Source organism: Acipenser ruthenus, chromosome 53 (assembly GCF_902713425.1).
Source record: "Acipenser ruthenus chromosome 53, fAciRut3.2 maternal haplotype, whole genome shotgun sequence".
Taxonomy (NCBI): domain Eukaryota; kingdom Metazoa; phylum Chordata; class Actinopteri; order Acipenseriformes; family Acipenseridae; genus Acipenser; species Acipenser ruthenus.
This window is the reverse complement of record NC_081241.1, coordinates 6143012-6156431: the sequence shown is the minus strand read 5'-3', so window position 1 is coordinate 6156431 and position 13420 is coordinate 6143012. Positions and strand designations below refer to the sequence as shown.

The window sequence follows — 13420 nt, the reverse complement described above, 5'->3', positions numbered from 1 at the left end:
ATACAGAACAGACACTCAAAGACACAGGGTTAATGTTGTATATTATTATAATGAAGCTCTGCTTTCATGGCTTATTTGCAAAGCAGACTTTTGAGAGAAACAGTGAAAAAGGCAGCAGCTCTGAGATCAGGTTTCTCAATAAACATTAATTAGAAAACAACACAGTTACATAATGCAAAACATTAAAACAACAAGAATATATATATATATATATATATATATATATATATATATATATATATATATATATATATATATATATATGACATTTACCAGTAATGTACAGCAGTGCAAATACAAAATAATATGATTTTATATGACAAAACTTTTTTTACAGAAATATTGCACAGATGTCAAGGATTTCAATCAATGTCTTCCCTCTCATCAGCAGAACATTGTTCTCTCAAGTCCCTTCTTGTTTTGCTGTTGCTCGTTTTGTTTTCCACACTTCTTTATTTCCACTCTCTTTGACTCAGGTGAAGCCCATTGATCCTGCAGCCCCCACACTGGTTTCCTCTCCCCGTTCACTTCCTTCCTTCCTGTGTTACAGGTAATAGGACCCCACCTCCTGACCTCCTGACAGATTTTATTTTGATCAGATATTTTCAGATTACTGTTCATTTTGAAAACTTATAACTGACCGTCTTTTTATTAAAATGCCGGACCTTAAAAAAGTCCAAAGCTATTGTCACATGACCGGGTGTCCGTGCAGACTTGTAGAAAAACCTCAACTCTGTTTGGTATTGATCTGCTTGTAAAGCTGATGTCTCCCAGTACACTCAGTGTAGTTATTATATCATTAACCAACCATTAACACAAAGCAAACCACACTTAAAATGACTGAGCTAGATGCTCACAATGAATAAACTAATACAGTGTTCATTACAATAAAGTGTGACTGGACTTCCTCACAGCCCCTAAACCCCGTCTCACAGTTTGGAAGTCCACACTGTAATGCAACACTTGCTTTTCAAATATTTAACACACTTCAGGAAATCATTTTAATTAAACACATAACCATGGACAGAGCAGGGGTCTGTTTGACTGCTTGTCAATCTTCTGTTATAATCAACAGCAATCCAATATTTCAAAAAGAACATTCTTAATAAAACAAAGAGGAAACCCACAAGACTAAGCACCAAGCCGTCTCAATCATAATCCTGCTCCGGCAGGTTGTGACACTGTCAATAATCTGATCTCAACTGTGTTAATAAATAACACATTTACCATGGAAAACAAGAGACTCAAAACAAGCCGTCTCTATAACAATCCTGCTCCGGCAGCTTGTGACACTGTCAATAATCTGATCTGAACTGTGTTAATAAATAACACATTTACCATGGAAAACAAGAGACTCAAAACAAGCCTTTTTTCTTGCCAGTTTGTTTTGCTGGTGGGAGAATCAGGGAGCGTGAACCAGAGAGACAGGAATGAAACAGGAAGCACAGAGAGACGGACTCTGTAAGCAGTGTTACAGTGGAGGGAATCAACGTGAGATGTGCTTCATTCTTCCCAGTCTGTATCAAACACAGAGCAGTAACCCTGACACAAACACTCTCAGGGAGCTGGCAGTAAAAAGAAGGAGGTTTCTGGATGAAAGGGGGGGAGATATGCAGCAGTAATAGCTGCAGTGTCTGTAGCCTGCTACCTAATTAGAAGGACAGAGAAGATCCCTTGTGAGCATGAGAGAGAGCATTATAAACGTGTCCCACAGTACAAGCACAGCAAAGTGTAATACAGCAGTACAGTGAAATCTAAAGCATAGGGAAGCACTATAAAGCACAGAGAGGTCTGGTAAAGCATAGAGAAGCATTGTAAAGCACAGATAGGTCTGGTAAAGCATAGGGAAGCATTGTAAAGCACAGATAGGTCTGGTAAGCATAGGGAAGCATTGTAAAGCACAGAGAGGTCTGGTAAAGCATAGAGAAGCATTGTAAAGAACAGATAGGTCTGGTAAAGCATAGGGAAGCATTGTAAAGCACAGATTGGTCTGGTAAAGCATAAGGAAACATTGTAAAGCACAGATAGGTCTGGTAAAGCATAGGGAAGCATTGTAAAGCACAGAGAGAGCTGGTAAAGCATAGAGAAGCATTGTAAAGCACAGAGAGGTCTGGTAAAGCACAGGAAAGCATTGTAAAGCAGAGAGAGGTCTGGTAAAGCATAGGGAAGCATTGTAAAGCACAGAGAGGTCTGGTAAAGCATAGGAAAGCATTGTAAAGCACAGAGAGGTATGGTAAAGCATAGGGAAGCATTGTAAGCACAGAGAGGTCTGGTAAAGCATGCTAAAGAACAAACCATGGCAAGCTAACCCTTATATAAGTTCCCTGTAGTAAAAGCACAGCAAAGTGTAATAAAACACAGTCTACAAATCCAGAGTATCCAAGGGCTAAGTGTGACTGTTTGATAGCCGTCTGTGAAATCCAATAGGGAAGCGAGATGGTCCTGCAGCGGGCCAATAGCTTAAGGGTATGATGAGTTTATTTTATAAAGACACCGCCCACTCACCCTTCAGGAGCACAGATACTCTAAGCTGCCCTAGAGCGGAGCTTGCATAATTTTTTCAGTTATAATCGAAACACACAATGTAATGTAATTTCCTTTTTTCTCTCTGGTTTGAGTGTATCGCTATGCCAGCTTACCCAGGGCCTCCACAAGATTCACTGTGGCTGCAGCAGCTACTAGTTTATAATTAGTTTTATTCAAAGTTTCTAGACATATATTCAGTTATTGCAATAATATAACAGACTATGATTACATCAATTTGATTACTAATACAGCCATTCAAATTCTTCAAAGTTAACTTTAGATACATATTATAAATAAACACGTTAATTTTAATGTACGCCTGTTTAATTCGCTTTTAATATTCATTACGGAGGGAGGGCTTACTTAATATTCATGAGAAAGGAGAAGGCAGGCAGTCGCGTTTTACATGACATCATTTGTAGCTTCCTAAAAGAGAAGCTCGTTTTGAATCCAGCATCAACTCAACACAGTAAAGCCTGGATTTTATTTTCAACCACTAGATGGCAGTATAAAGCCATTGTTTTGGGAAGGTCCCCACGGAAATTTGCAGTCAAATTTCCTAAAATCTACAAAGACAAAAGCGCGTTTCTCTGCAAGAAGTTCTGCGGCAAAGACTGTAGTGGCAGGATGTACTATAGCCGCAGCCACACCCCCAGTGAGTGACCTCACACGTTATGTTTGCTCTGTCAAGAGAAATAAAGTTTAGTTTAGCTTCCTGAGAGCTCAAATGAGTCCAGGCTCTTTCTTTCTCCCACATTAAACAACACAACAAAGGCTTTTCAATGAAAAATAGTGTTAATGAGTATTAATAAATAAGAAAAGTCACAGTTAGTCAAATTAAATTTTTTATTAAATCACATTACTATAATCTGAAAAAAGAACAAACATGTTTGCCATATTTTATGGAAATCAAAGAAGAAGAAAAAAACACACACAATAAAGCAAACTTAAGTTCACTTTTTTGAAAAACTGTTACAGCACTGACTATTGGATGCCATTTTAAAAATATATATAAAACATAACAATTCTTAAAAAAGGAATGAAATACAGTTATGGCCAAAACATGACTATATTTAATCACATTTGTAATAATAAAGTGTTTCAATAAACACTGCCAGTGTTAACTGTTATTCAGCAGCACTGTTTGTGAACGACGACTCAATTTTAGACTTTATTTTAATTGCGGAATAACATGTTTTTTTTTTTTTTATTGTCTGAGAATTTCGTTTTTTGTTTTTTTTTTAAATTAGGATCTCTGGTAATTACTAATTTTCAGCTGAAATATGAATCAATCAGTCGTTCATTTTCTTTACTCAAGTGAAACCCTTGAGATCACATTCTCATTTCAATAACGCCTTGTTACCAGACTGTGCCTTTTAGAAAGAGCTCCGTTTGTAGCCCAGAGTAATATGCTACCCATAATGCAATGCATGTCATATCCACAGATATTGATGCGTGTTATTGTTACAATGTTTAGCAACAGTGATGTAAACACTAAATGCTGTGTATCATAGACCTTAGTATTTTGATTTGCTTTAAAATATCGTTAATACTTTAAAACTATTGTATATATACACAGTTGTATTCAAAAGTTTACATATCCCAATGGAAATTTATAATTTCTAGAAATTTCTCAAACAAATAATTATAGGAAAAATATTTTGAAGCAAACATTTTGTAAACTAAAGTATGTAAACTTTTGACTACAGCTGTATATATATATATATATATATATATATATATATATATATATATATATACAGGGTCACAGCCAGTCATGAAAAATGACAAGGCGCTTGCTCGTGCACACTGGAATATTAATAAGCTGGATTCGCTAAACTGCGGGCTGCCAAGGGAATGTATTATTCCTTGTTATTAGGCTGATATGTACTTCTTTCTAATCAACAGTATTACTTTGCCTCATATATGGGCAATCAACATATTTCATATGAAACCCATTTGTTGCTAAAAACAAATAATTCACCTAGTTTCGCTCCGCAGTTGTGTCAGATTGAACATTCCCTTCAACCGAGGAGTGGAGAGGACAGACAGGGAGTTCAATACAAAGGGTTTCTTACAACACAAAACAGTCTAGTTCAGCTGGCAGATTGTTACAGTGGATTTAGAATAAACAAAAAACCCAGGATAGAGCGGCTCAGTGAATGTGGTTTGGAATCTGTGCAGGAGGGTCATTGTGTCAGAAACGCCATAAAATGACAGAGTCCCGGCATTAAAGTCCAGATACACTCCTATTCTGGGGGAGCGGGAGGCAGGTATTGCAATTTGATTGTTATTGTGCCAAGCAGTGTAACTGGAATCAGAGCAGGACAAACTCCAGGACTTGTCATTGCATCCAAGGAGACTGGAATGATCAACTCCTTTCCTGCTGATTCCTTTATATGTGACTCCTATATCAGCCCCTCTCCCACTGCACTCAATCTCCCAGTAACAGCGAATCCCAGACAAACCCTCTCTGCAAAGCACTTGGGACCGGCTGTCAAATCTCTCCGGGTTATCACGACATCGCTGGGTCTCTCCCCTCCGTGTCACCTTTCTGTTCCCTTCAGACAGACAGAGGTTTCTATGCGCTGTGTTGGGGTCCAGTGTGAGCTGACAGGAATCTGATTGAAGAGAAGAGGACGGGTAGAGGAGAGACAGTTAAAAAAGTCAAATCACTGAGAAAATCATCAGTCATTGTCTGCCGCATCCTCAAATCACTCCCACCTCCCTGCTTCATCAGTCCCTGCTCCATCCTCCATGCTCCATGGAACCTCCTCTCTATTCCATGATCCCTCCTTTCTTTCACCCCTCCTCCCTGCTCTCCCCTCTATGTTCCCTCTTCTCTGCTCCCTCCTCCCTGCTCCCCCCTTCCTGTTGCATGCTCTTTGTCTCTCCTCCATGATCCCTGCTGCATCCCCCTCCTCCATTTTCGTGTTCCCTCATCCCTGCTCCCTCCTCCATGCTCCCTTCACCCTCCTCAATGCACCCTCCTCCCTTATCCCTCATCCATGTTCCCTCCTCTTTCCCCTATGCTTCATCCTCCCACCTCTTTCCTCCATCCTCCCTGCTCCCTCCTCAATGCTCCCTCCTCCCTGCTATTTTAAAGACTTTGGTATTAAAAGATAGAACATAGAAGATAAAGATAGAACTCTCACAAAACAGGTAGTTGCTTTTTGAAATTATTCCTCTCACACAGCACAAAAGCAGGCACCGCTGCAGAAGAGACAGACCAACAGTGCTAAGCCTAATGAAACACCCACAAAACCAACTGATTTCTCATTATCCAAAGGCCAAATAATGACACACAAATGTATCATACAAGTGTTATAGCTGGTGTCACAAAGACGGCCGGAGTGGGTGGCGTCAGACCAGATGCAGGAAATAAACAGACAGAGAGGTGTGGTTTGGTGGAGCTGAGCGAATGGTTTCGCTCAGCATTTAATAAACAGAACAGAAAATAAAAGGTTTTAAACACAAAAACAGGACACGGCACTATACGCCAAAATAAAAAGACAAACAATACGTACTACACTTAAACAGACAGACGAACAAACACGGTGAGTGAAAACACTTCTAATTACGTTCTTACATTCTTTTAGTATTTAGTTTCTCCTTCTCCACACTAATTCTCCACTCACCGAACACCCAACCCCGAGTGAAAGAAATGTGCATCTATATATACTGTTGTGCTGGGATTCAATTACTAATTAATTATTCACTTGAATCCCAGCACGTGAATTAATTCTGTGCAACCCCGTGCTCACATATTACATTTAACCAGCACGTGAAGTGATTTGTGCCCTCCTCGTGACTAAATACAAATCTACATTTTTAAATACACGTGAAACACAGACCCGTTTATATCCCGTGTACCAATGACTATACACCAACATTAACACACACAACATACAACACATAACACACAAAATACACACAGGGGCGGGCACTTCGTCACACTGGTCTTCTAGGTAGTGTAGTTTTCAAAGCAATTCATTATTTTTAAAAGGAGAATAACATCAGTAAAGATAGTGTGCACAGTTGGGCCGCGCATATGACAGCAACAGTATTCAAAAGTGTGTGTGTGGAGACGTATTTTTCTAAGAGTGTTTTCAGGCAGTCAAGAGGGGCCCACCAACCTTTATTTTTGGGGCCAGGGGCCAGGGCCTAGCCCCCCCCCCCCACCTACCCCCGCACACCCCCGCAGGCTCCACTACTGTAAGCAATCCATCCCACAAGTGCAGTGATACTGCAATATACATTTACTACCAGCACAGGATGACTGGGAGGAATAGCTGTTAATTTTACCCCACAACTGGTTTTACATGAATTGTACATGTATCTATTCAGGGATACCAAGATATTTAGGGAGATAAAGGTCTGAGTGGAAAAACAGACAACAAATGCCCCTCCCCCAGTCATTCTGCATGTATTCATCTGAACCAATACTTGTTGGAGAGGAGTGTAGATTAATGGCTTCACAATTACTAATAAATAATAATAATTGCTGCCCTCAAGCTCCACCCCTCCCTGTTCTGTAGTGTTAGCTCTTCTCACAATGGAGTGACACATCTTTCAATCAAATGTTTCAGTGAAAACAGACTTACATTTTAAAAACTCAGCTCTGTTTCTTGGCTCTGGAGCCTGCAGACTGTAAACTGCAACTTCATTCACTGGGCAGAAAAAAGAGAGAGAAATAGAATTGAAACATGTGAATTAATACACAACACACACAAAACTCCAAACAGCAATCTGCCATGCTCTTAATCTTTAAAGACAAATTGCATCTGTTTAGTTTATCAGCGTAGCAAAGGACCGAGCTAACTCCACGCTCATCAGGAATCTCACACAAGAACTAATCTAATACATCTCTGTAGATAAAATGTTTTACTGGAAGAAAAGCCTTACCTTTTAAACATCTGTCACTGCTCCTAGACCCCAGGGTATAAACTGCTGTTTCATTCACTAAATAAAATACAGAAAACTGTTTTAAACAAAAGACTTTACTGTAGAAGATTTGGAATACAAACATGACCAGACCTCCAATTCCTATAAATCTGTGATAAGAAAGTTCAGGACTATAAGTTAATATCCTATATGGATTGAATGTGTTGTTTAATGTTTAATTCTCTCTATCTCTGTTTGAATGCTATTGTGTTGTTTTCTCATGTAATGTCTTTAGAAACTCTCTTCCTTCCTGCTATCATTATTTTGGGATGTCACTGTAAATGAGGTGGGGCATTTCAACCTGGGGAAATCATTTAAAATAAAACATCTGCAATATTCATATAGCCAACAATCTGCAAGAGGTCTGTATTAATGTGTTGCAAGTCCTGTCCCTCCTCAAGCCATGGTTTATTTGATCTCTACCAAAGGAATCTATTTCACACCAACCTGTTGTGGTTATTTTGACTAATTCCCCCTTGCAGAAGTCCTCAATATGGTCTTTAAGTTCAGATATAGCTTTCCTCACAGCCCCAAAAGAGATGTCGGTATTGACAGTAACGCTGGGTAAGTCTCCAGCTTCAGGAGGGGCACAGAGAGACTGGAAATTCTATAACAGGAAAGTGGAGAAAAGGAGTTTTCAGTGAAAAAGAATGGGGTCCAAAACATTCCTGTGGAAAAGCAAGGATTCATTCAATTGGAGAGGTCTGTCTGAAACCGTCCCAGTTATGTACTTGAGATTTTCTAACAAGCAGTGATGTTACCTGTAGAAAATGGATGTGATCCTCTGTCTCTGAAAGTGGTTTCAGCTCAGCGTTTCTCCTCTTTAGCTCAGCAATCTCCTGCTCCAGTTTTTTCATGAGTCCTTCAGTCTGATTCACTGCAGCCTTCACGTTAGCTCCAATCAGCTCAGTAACCTCAGTGTGGATCTTCTTAATGGATCGGATCAGCTCAGTAAAGATCTTCTCACTTTCCTTTATTTCTATGCATGCAGATCTCTGAGAGAAAGAACACAGTAGAGGAGACATGGTTAGAATCACAAACACATCAGCCATAGACAGTAAACTTCTGCAGATGTGTTCCATTCCATCTGTTAATAATAATAATAATAATAATAATAATAATAATAATAATAATAATAATAATAATAATAGCCCCCTCTTGTCAATACCCACTTTCAGTGACTCCACGGTCTGTTTCAGCTCCTCTAAGTCTTTCAGTCTCTCCTGGATTCTCTGTTGTATTTCTGTCTGTGTCTCTCCCAGCTGCTTCTGTGTAGAAACACAGTGACACAGTGACATTTCTGATGGGGCATTGAGTGATATCCTGTCACACCCAACATAGGCCTGTTGAAGTATGCTATTGAAACTGACAGAATCATTTTAGTTCAAATATATTTTCTATTTTCTTGTCCTCTAACCTCTTTACAATGTTTGCAATAATTCTCAGTGTTTCTCGAATATATTTTGCTCTTCAGTTCTAGTTGCATGCCATTGACACCTGTAGCACAGGCTAGATCAGACAACATGTGTGTATAGATACAACACCATCTAGTGCACAGCGGCCAGCAATACAAAAGGACACTTGATCCACAGTACCTGTCCACTAGATGGTACTGTTTCATACTAGTAAAAGTGAATGATGACTGATCTAGCATGTGTCACTTTTTGTTGTCAAGCAACTTAATTGAAGCAACTTTATCTTTAATCTAATATGAATTTAATATTAATCTTGGTCTTTTCTACTGTTAAGGTCCACCTAATGAGAAAATGACCTCCGGTGGTCATAACTTTAAAGGCAGTTTAATCAGGCAGTATTATGGACACCCTAGCAAGTCCTCTATCTTTGTAAACAGCAGCCTTGTTTATCTCCAGCATTTCTGGCCTTCGCAAGCCTGCATTGAAGTTATGATGCAGACATCGTAGATTTAAAATACAGACGAAATGGCGACTCGAAATGAAAATTAACCTTCAGAGCTAACAAAAAAACAGATTCAGTGGAGAGGAGGTTGGTAGAAGATTGAGGCATGTAGTGACAGTGATGGATGTGTTTGGAGAGCTACCATACTGAAGGAGATGGGCTTTGTACAAGGACGAGGTCCTTTATAAGCATAGCATTGTTTTCTCTTTATATGATGTAAACATATATATTATTTAGAAATTATAATTGTTACTGTTTTGTTTTTTTAATATTTCTCATATTTTTTAAGTAATAAAAAATAAAAAACAATAATAAATAAAATGCTCAGCTGAGTGCACAATGCACAGTGTTCCCATTTATTTTTCTGTTTGTTTCCAGGTTATAAAATCAATATTTTGAATATAGTAGAAATATTTTAGCTATTCTTCTGATGTGTGATTGAGTGTATGTGTATGCATGCGTGTGTGTGCGTGTGTGTGTGAAAAGTATTTTATTTCATACCTTGCTTGCTTAATGAAAAGACGCACTTCTCAAATCTGATGCAGCTTGTAAATACATATTTCGAGTGCAGTAGAATGTAGCTATTTCTCTAATGTGTGAATGAGGGTGTGTGTGTGTAGTAAGTCTGTGCTTGTTTACTGAAAGACACACTTCTCTGCTGCAGCTTGTCTGCTGATCTTGGTGTCGAGTTACAGGCACCTGGTGAGTGGTGACGTCAGCATTTTGTTGAACAACCACAGACTTACAGCAGGTGACTGTCTCTCTTATCTATCGACACACCTTTTTCCACAAGATCGTAAAATATAATATTGTGTATAGCATAAGCTTGTATGCATGTATTTGTGTTTTATTTTATAATTACAGTGCAGAAGCTCCAGCATATCTGCACCCAAAAGAAGAACACCCTCCCCTCCCACCCCCACAGTAGCTCTCTCACATGAGCAGAGGAACACAGAAGCAGAGCCTGACCAACAAGCAGCTCAGCCTAAATGTGCTCCTGCAAGCCCCCCTGGCACTCAGCTGCACACAGGAAGCACTTACACACTTTGATTATTTCCCTGTTTTTGCTACTTTTGTAAATATGTTCATATTTTTCTTTGCTTTTAGCTCATTCTATTCAGAATGTACCCAATGCTCATTTCATGTTCAGGTTTCATTCAGCAGTGTTATACTGTAGCCAGCAATGCTGATTGTTTTAATAAACAATAAATGAAGATCTTTTCTAAAGTGTTTTTTTGTGTTTTTTGTTTCCTACACCAAAGAGGGTGAGGGTGAGATTGCTGAGTGTTGTTTTACATGCAAGCCCAGTTTGTTCCCTTTCATTTGATGTGACACACTTGCATGTCTCCCCTACAGTGAAGGAGCTGTACGCACAAATCTGAAAACAGTGAAAACAAGCAAACATTCACCTGGACCTTAAAGAGTGTTAAAATAGCTGCTTGGCTTTGCTGAGAACTTTATGTTTACACAGTTTAACCAATTAAACTACAATGTCTTAAACAATGAAACTGACATATGATTTTATAAAATAACTACAGCTCTTTGAATAGCTCTTAATGTACAATTAAATTTTGATCTAATGTGAAACTGCATAATTTAGGAAACAGACATGTTAAATATCACTGGGAGCTCTTCTAGGATAGCTACAAGGAAATGATTCAAACCCTTACCTGTTTCCCAGTCCTTTCTGTCTCAGCTGAGACTGTATCATGGCTCCTGTGTTCAATTTGTGAACACAAGAAGCAAATACACGTCTGATCGGTTCTACAGAAGACCTCAAAAACCTTTTGGTGTTCAGCACAAAGCTTTTGCTCCAGATTTCCAATTGCATTGACCAGCTTGTGCCTCTTTAATGGAGTAACCTCACTGTGTGGCTTGACGTGTGTTTCACAGTAAGAGGCCAGGCACGTCAAACAGGATTTCACAGCTTTGAACTTTCTCCCAGTGCAGAAATCACACGGCACATCTCCAGGTCCAGCATAACTTTGAGCAGGAGGAGGATTGAGTCCTGTCTTCTTTAATTCCTCCACAACTTCAGCCAGCACGGTATTTCTGCACAAATCAGGCCTTGGGGTAAAGGTCTTTCTGCACTGGGGGCAGCTGTAGACACCTGTATGATCAGTCTGATCCCAGCAGTTCTTAATACACCCCATACAGTAACTGTGTCCACATGCTGTAGTGACTGGATCCTTCAATAACTCCAGACACACTGAACAGCTAAACTGGTCCTCTCCTACCAGAATATTTGCTTCTGCCATTTCTGCTGCAGTGAGACAGAGAGACTGACGATTTCACAAGAAACGAAACTTCACTGCGCTGATTTCCTGGAGTTGTGTAAAGCTCTAAGAGGCGGAGTTTTGGACTGAGGCCAGGTTTAGACAATTAGGCTGAGCAGAGACTGCTGAATCAGTGTGAGAGGGGCGGAGAGGAGAGAGTTGTGAGTGGGACTGTCACAGTAACCCTTCATCTCTTTTTTTTCCATCCAGCCTCTCATTAAATAATGAAAGATTGATTCAGCACAAAATATTATATGATACCGTTTCTTAATCCCCCAAGAAATATTACTATTAAAAGATCTATATTGACTGCACTGGGCTTTCACTTCTGTATGGGTTTGAATCCAACAAAGTTACCAATTGAAGTGAGGGTTTGATCTTACTGGACATTCGTGACTGAACTGCTCCCTCCCTCACCCCCTGAGAGAAATGGTGCTCCCTCCAGTCCAGGGCAGGCTAGTGACATGGAGACTGAACTGTTCCCTCTCTCACCCCCTGAGAGAAAGGGTGCTCCCTCCAGCCCAGGGCAGGCTAGAGGCATGGAGACTGAACTGCCCTCTCCATCACCCCATGAGAGAAACGGTGCTCCCTCCAGTCCAGGGCAGGCTAGAGGCATGGAGACTGGGCTGCTCCCTCCCTCACCCCTAAGAGAAAGGGTGCTCCCTCCAGCCCAGGGCAGGCTAGAGGCATGGAGACTGAACTGCCCTCTCCATCACCCCATGAGAGAAAGGGTGCTCCCTCCAGCCCAGGGCAGGCTAGAGGCATGGAGACTGAACTGCCCTCTCCATCACCCCATGAGAGAAACGGTGCTCCCTCCAGTCCAGGGCAGGCTAGAGGCATGGAGACTGGGCTGCTCCCTCCCTCACCCCTAAGAGAAAGGGTGCTCCCTCCAGCCCAGGACAGGCTAGAGGCATGGAGACTGGGCTGCTCCCTCCCTCACCCCTAAGCTCGGTTCATTCACCCTGGTTTAACATGCAGTCGTGAGCCTTCAGCCAACCCCTCAGGCTTGCTAAAGAACAAAGGAATTGGCTTTCCAGCTCCTCTTTAAAGCATGCGACCACAGTTCATTGCTAATCAATAAATCAATTAACACTTGTCCTAATTAGAGAGGGAACTCTAACCCCAGCCCTGTCATATTCAACACAAACTTATACATTTGAACACACTGTATTTACAAAGCTAGAAAGAAACAGAACACACACTATATACATGTAGGAACCGCAGCCTTGCCACAGCCACTTTGCCATTGACTTCACTGCATTGTAAACTGTGCCCCCTCCCCACACTTATGATTAAGAACTCTATGGTCATGTTGCCTTTGACCCTGGGCCATCTTGGGGCTACCCAACAACGAGCAAAGGGCTTAAACATTAGGGAAACATGGCATGTCCCCCAAATCAGTGTCCCCCAGTACATTGTAGCTAAATAAATACAATATATTTAAATATACAACATCGACAGTGCTATGGCAGGTATTTCTATATACATTTTCAACATTGTTCTATGTATTCAGATGTAATGCTAAACATGCATAATCTAACAGAACATCAGTAGTTTTGGGAAGTGCCTCTTATCTCAGAATCTGCTGACATGGTTTCTAGCGTCTTTCCAGTGTACCAGTGATAGGATCACATGCAAACACAGCATTCACTACTTGAGAATTTACTGTTTTAAAAAAACTGCAATTAGGATCAAAGCACCACAATCAAATTGTAATCCCAGTTACAAAACAACATTCCCATGCAGGATGCATGTGG

General features: G+C 40.4%; 1 protein-coding gene across 2 annotated transcripts; it reads right to left on the bottom strand.

Annotated features, from left to right (window-relative positions):
* Positions 1–3358: 3358 nt before the first annotated feature.
* LOC131723173 (tripartite motif-containing protein 16-like) lies at positions 3359–11709 on the bottom strand. Of its 2 annotated transcripts, XM_059016660.1 has the most exons (7): positions 11058–11709; positions 8643–8738; positions 8232–8465; positions 7918–8077; positions 7432–7488; positions 7131–7196; positions 3359–5147 (listed from the first exon to the last, which is right to left on the bottom strand). In XM_059016660.1, exons 1-7 carry the CDS (start codon positions 11643–11645, stop codon positions 4618–4620), a joined length of 1731 nt encoding a protein of 576 aa, XP_058872643.1. In that variant the 5' UTR covers positions 11646–11709; the 3' UTR covers positions 3359–4617. The 2 variants fall into 2 exon arrangements, with proteins under 2 accessions (XP_058872643.1, XP_058872644.1); XM_059016661.1 differs by lacking the exon at positions 7432–7488.
* Positions 11710–13420: the final 1711 nt, after the last annotated feature.